Here is a 5,876-nt window from a genome sequence, read left to right on the forward strand (position 1 = left end):
AGTAAAAAGATTTCCTTAATCTAAAGTGTTACCAAAAAAACTTTTAGATATCAATCAAATATTAGATATATAGTCTGCATATAACATCAGTTATGCTCATCTTTTGCAGCTCCTTTGAAGGCATCTTGATTAAAACATCCCTATATTTAACAAAGCATATATAAAAGACCTGAATCGGAAGCAATACAACCTGTTTTACAGAATACGGACGTTGGGTTTTTGTGAAACAAGTATAGGTGTGGGTCACCTCAGCGAAATTTTGCTTGCAAAACATGTCCACTTTCTATTGCATAAAGCACAGTTCATAGTCACTTTCAAACCAAGTAGCTTGGACACGCAGAATCAGTCTGAACTCATTGCGAAATATGCATGGGGAAAAACAATTTATAGCTCTAAAATCTCATTCTAAAAGAGATCTTCAAACTTGCATATCACAGTCCATTACAAGACACACAAGAGCTAACGGCAACTGACATTGTTAAACGTCATGTTTCTTGAGGTAACAAAATTGGAATATTTAAAGATTTAAGTGCAATAGCAGAGGGGAAGATTATCAGGGAATATCAAAACGTAAACTCCTCCGTTAAAGCTTGTGGCTTCAGGAGGTGAATACTGTAGCCTTTATCAGAGGAATACAGTGGATTATAATGCAGCTTTTGACATTTAGAAGAAAAAAAAAACAGTTTGAACATTTTAGAAAAAAAACCCCCAACTTAAAATACAGTATAAGAGGTGTTTTGCTGGTGCAAGATAAAAGCTGTTACAGTGATGTTTTCTTATGAGTGTTGGCATGTACAGATACTGGCCAGCTATTAGTAGTAGTACATCAACAAACAACATACTCTTAATGAATACTGTTCTCTGACCCGTCTATGTGTTTTTGAGTATAAGGCTTGCTTCAATAGCTTCTGATCTAATCCATCAGTTGACTCAAGCACAATTTCAGCCACTGTTGATTGTAACCTCATAGATATTGATTCTGATTTTCCAGCTATGTCACTAATAAGCAGTTTCTTTGACTAAACCCAATCCAATAATCACTTCTAAAAATGTTTATTCTGAGATCAAGCTCAATCTGTGTTGTAAAAGTAAACTTGCTCGACTTGAGAGAGCGTTATGGGGTTTGTCAGAGAGCCGAGGACCCCGGAGTACAAGGAGAGTACAAAAAAATGCAGGAATCACTCAAGGGATGCTGTGATTCTAAAGCAGAGAGACAGAGACGAAACAGCAAACAGATCAACGTGTGCGGCCCCTCGCACAGCTGTCTCCGGTTAAATAATGGCTCCTGCTGATCCCATCCTGCTAGCACAATTACCCAGAGCTCCGGAGACCGGAGCGCAGACGCACAGAATGCTCGGATAATGATTCCCAGCAAATTGATGACACTGGTGGCCTCGTTTGCACAAGTTAGATTAACCTGAGTGGGAGAGTTTGGTGCTCCTCGCTGAACGAGAACTGAGCAGATACAGATGGAACTGCAGTAAAAGCTGCACTTCGTAGCATGTTTGTGAAGTGGATTGCATCCTAACACAAAGGCAATTGATATTGCATGCACAGTCACCAAAACGCAAGTATAATGCATCCCTCACTTTAAGCGGCAAAACAAACACCTAATAATGTGGATTGCTAACATTTATGTGGTGTACACTGATTGGTACAAGGATGGAAAAGCATCATGCAGCTTTGCAGCGTCACCATGAAACCTGTTGATTTGAGTTAACAAAAGTGCATGTTTTTCTTATCCAACAAAGATTGTGTGGCGAGAATGTCACCTTGAAAGAAACACAGCACCTGTGGAAATTATTCCCTCTGGACTTTCATTATCGTCACTCCATTATTTCCATTATATCAGCTTTTGGTGCTCCATTAAAAACAACCAATTGCTACTGCCAGAGTGGACATATTGAACCCTAAATAACCATAGCAGGTTTTCACCCGTCCCATTTCTTGGCCTGTGTTGCATCGTCAGTTTGTGTGTATTGATTTTCATTCACCAAGATTAATTGGCCTCTTTAATAGACTAATTTCACAGAGGAACGGCAATAATCAGAGACAAATGAGCAATAGACTCGGTTTGTTTACTTTGCCTTTATTATGAAGTGCTTAAAATGCCTTGTGTCTTGTGCTTACATCATTTGAACATTGGCTCAAAAAGTTGCAGGACATTTTTTTGTTTGTTTCTTGAACAGGTATAGTGGATTCATCTACAGTAAAAAGGTTTTTCCTCTTCAAATAAGTATCTACATGAAGATCATCTCACAAACTGAGCTGTTATTCCTCTCTCGAGGTATAAAAAAGGAAGATTGAGCTAGGTAACATCTACCTGAATCTAGGGTTTTTGTGCTACTTTTTAAGGATTTCTACAATGAAGTGCTTTCAACCTCAGGGACACCCAAACCAGAGAAAATTAAGTATCTGATCCGAGCTGGAAATGCAGTGTGAGTGCATTACAGAACGGCTATGCAGATGGTACACCTTCCCATCACTCCAGTCCTTTTCTTGTCCTTGCGTGTCCCTTTGAGTTAACCTCAGAAAAGCCATTACATGTTCCACACTTCCAGAGAATGGTTCTGAATTGCTTAGAGTGGAGTTACAGCACTTGGGGCCTACATCCTAAATCTACATTTAAATTCGAGGCAGGCAGTGCATAAGTAGAGAGCAAAGAAAGATGGTTTAGACTTATGGATTTAGTCTCACTAAACTCTACATTGGCATTTTCCCTGATGTGGTATTTTTAAATGTTTATTAAGAGTATTGGATCAAAATGTACCTGATTTAGAAAAAACTGCTATAGGTAATACTTTATTACTTTCAAAAATACCATGCATTATGATTATTGCTTTATATATTCTTATGAGAACCCCTAGAAATATTGCCCCCTGATACTATCTCTACATTTTGGCAAAATTATAAGCTTTGTGGTATTGGCATAGATTTCTTTTCTTTTTGCATGCATTAAGTAGGTATACAAAAAAGAATCAAATAAAAAAAAAAAAAAAAAAACCAAAAGCAATTTAAAATCATTACCATGGATCTAAATGCTTTGGCATGTTAATAAGACTGGCATAACCCAAAAGGCAACATTATTGAGTAAGAAAAAGGCCAAATGAATCATTAAAATAAATAAATACATGAAAATCACACTTTCAGTGCATCATAGAGAATCATACATCCTAGATGAAGTAATAGAATCTGACAAACAAAAATAAATATATAAAAAAAAAACAATATATAAATAAATAATTAATACCGGTTTACCTCGATTGTGAATACGTTTGGGCCACTTGCAGCAGTATGATAATATCCACTGACAATACAAAAGAGTTTTATTTTAATGAGGAACATGGTGTCACTCAAACCTTCATTCGATGCAAGTCATAGTCAAGTACTGCGCAGCGCCGAGGTGAACTGTCTGAACGTTATTCGAGGACATGGGTGCTGAAGTGCATGCGAAGGTTCCATATTCCTTTAAGGTCAACTTTGCGAGAAAAAAAAAAAAAGATAAAATTGTGCTATTATTGGGTTTCATTTTGATTGTGAGACATAACTGGGTAAGATAGTGTAATCATCCTAACATTTGATGGGGGAGTGAGCACTTACAGACCAGAAGTCACGACTCGACGGATGCAAGCGGCGAGAACGCACCTTTAAAGCACGCCGACTCGTAGTGCTTGTTCAGGTAGGACTTGAGCGCGAAAGTTTTGTTGCATCGCTTGCATTTGAAATGCTTAAATGCGGAGTGGGTCTGCATGTGCGCCCGCAGGTTGGAACGGTCGGCGAACGCTTTTCCACAGTGTGCACATCCAAAGGGCTTCTCGCCCGTGTGAGAGCGCATGTGGCCCTGCAGTAGCCAAGGTCTGCTGAACGCTTTCTCACATATGTCACACTTGTGCTTGAGGTCATGGGTAAGCAGGTGCATGGCCAGGGCTGGCATGGACACGTAGGCTTTCCCACATGTTGGGCACTTTTTGGCCATCTTGCTGTCCAGGCTCCGGTGTGTCTGTTTGTGCCTGCTCAGGTTGGAAGACGTTGCGTAGGTTTTGCCACATTCGTTGCACGTGTGCCGCTGGAGGGTCGGCGAGCCACCAAGCACTTTCCGACGGGACCTGCCATCTGTGATGAAGAACGCATCCACAGTGTAACCTTCGCTCACTGCGTTGTCGCCATTGATGTACCCGGACGTGATCTCTGACTGTGGGCTGTCAGGCTGGTCCAAGTCAGGTGCCCCATAGTCACTGTGGTTGCTGTCATAAATCGGTCCTGGAGAAGGTACTTTAGTGCCACCGTCAATTTCTCCATCATAAACGGATGGGGAGATGTAGTCACTGATGTAGCCTAGCGTGGAGAGAACAAGATCTTTTATTCAATTATTCATATTCACAAGGGAATCGGGTGAGGACAATGGGGTTCGGCGATGCGATGGCCACTTTTCCACTCAATTTATCTCCACCTTGGCAAAGGCGACCGGTGACCAGATTCTGCCAGTGCTCTTTGAGATTCATTATGTGTTTAACAAATTCAGCATTTCTCTTTGAATATAATTAGACTTAATGACCACTCACTACAGGAAATTTCAAATAGAATACGTGTCAGCTTGACTTCACATTATTCCAGAGTTATTTCAGGACAAAGCCGTGGAGCTGTGAAGGATGCCACATTTACTATGGACTTACAGTATGAGCACAGATAGCACTTTTTTTACAGTGGAAGATTAATTACCCTCCTTCTAAAGGCACCACCATAAGCAGTGTGCTGTGTGCAGCTGCCCTAAGCGTTTCTTTGATTTGCAGAATAAACAAACACCTAAGCTCATCTGGAAGTGACTGAGCTCCAAGTTGCTGAGAAGTTAAGCGTTGTTACCAGCGGCAGATATTCATATGGCTTGCATGCGAATGTTACCATGCCTTTTCAGTGATGGAATCCCACTAATTATGTTTGCATTCCCATTATGGTTTCACATAAATCACAAACAAAGCCACGGGTACTCCATCCTGCTACTGGATATCTACTTTCCTTCCTGCAGAGTTTAATTCATAAATGAACAATAAAAACCATGCTTAGCAATTTCAGATGTGTTTGATTATGGCTGCATCTAAAACTCTGCTTGTATTAGGTTAAAGAGTGCTAAATAAACCGAAAAAGCGTATAAGCATTCCTTTGCATTTACCTTTGTCGTGTATCCGAAAGCTAAGATCAGTCCTGGACCTGCCGTACGCGCTCTCAAGTTCAGTGGATGAGAAATCATCTAGCTTCACCTTTTTCACCAAAAAAGACCTTGGCATGTTTAGAGCGCAGAGCGGAAAGCCTCTTCCAGCACGTTATCCTCGCTTTATCCACAGCAAAATAGAAGAGTTGGTCCAGCAGGGCTGAAAGTGAAACACCTGAGTGCGGGGAAAGACGCGGAAGCTCCGGAGCTGTTCACGAGCCGTTCCGTACAGACGAAATGCAACTTCAGCACTGGACAGCGCGCACGACGGGAGCAGCAGATCCGCCTCCAGGAGCCCGCGTGTAGAGTGCGCTCAGACCCAAATGGAAGCGCTCCAAAAATGGGCAGCTTTAAATGCGAGCACGTTTCCGGAGGAGCTGTTATTAATGCTGATGCAGGGAGAGAGAGGTGTCCGCTGCTGTCTCTGCTCGCGCGGGGTCGGTTTGATGTCTGAGCTCTGCTGATCAGCTGCTGGGATTTATACGCCCGCGATCAGGTGGGAGATGGAGATGGAAGTGCTTAATTTCATCCATCAGAAATCTCCCGGGAACAACATTGGACGAGAATGATTTATTGATGCTGTTATTCGTCTTTCAGTCTCATTTTTTTCTACGTTCACGGCGCCCGCCATGTTTCTGCGGAATAAGAATTTATTGTTGTGAAAAGTCTA

General features: G+C 41.5%; 1 protein-coding gene across 1 annotated transcript in view; it reads right to left on the reverse strand.

Moving 5' to 3' along the window:
- Positions 1-3,255: 3,255 nt before the first annotated feature.
- The window catches only part of LOC107672081 (transcriptional repressor scratch 1-like), a 5,560-nt gene continuing 2,939 nt past the window's right edge, over positions 3,256-5,876 (reverse strand). The window contains exons 3-4 of the mRNA XM_016465175.1: positions 5,168-5,318; positions 3,256-4,335 (exon numbers count right to left, since the gene is read on the reverse strand). Coding sequence (XP_016320661.1) covers positions 3,611-4,335; positions 5,168-5,318 — 876 coding nt within the window. The 3' untranslated portion in view covers positions 3,256-3,610. The remainder of the gene's footprint in view (positions 4,336-5,167; positions 5,319-5,876) is intronic.

This window comes from Sinocyclocheilus anshuiensis, unplaced genomic scaffold (assembly GCF_001515605.1).
Source record: "Sinocyclocheilus anshuiensis isolate Anshui unplaced genomic scaffold, SAMN03320099.WGS_v1.1 scaffold902, whole genome shotgun sequence".
Lineage (NCBI taxonomy): Eukaryota > Metazoa > Chordata > Actinopteri > Cypriniformes > Cyprinidae > Sinocyclocheilus > Sinocyclocheilus anshuiensis.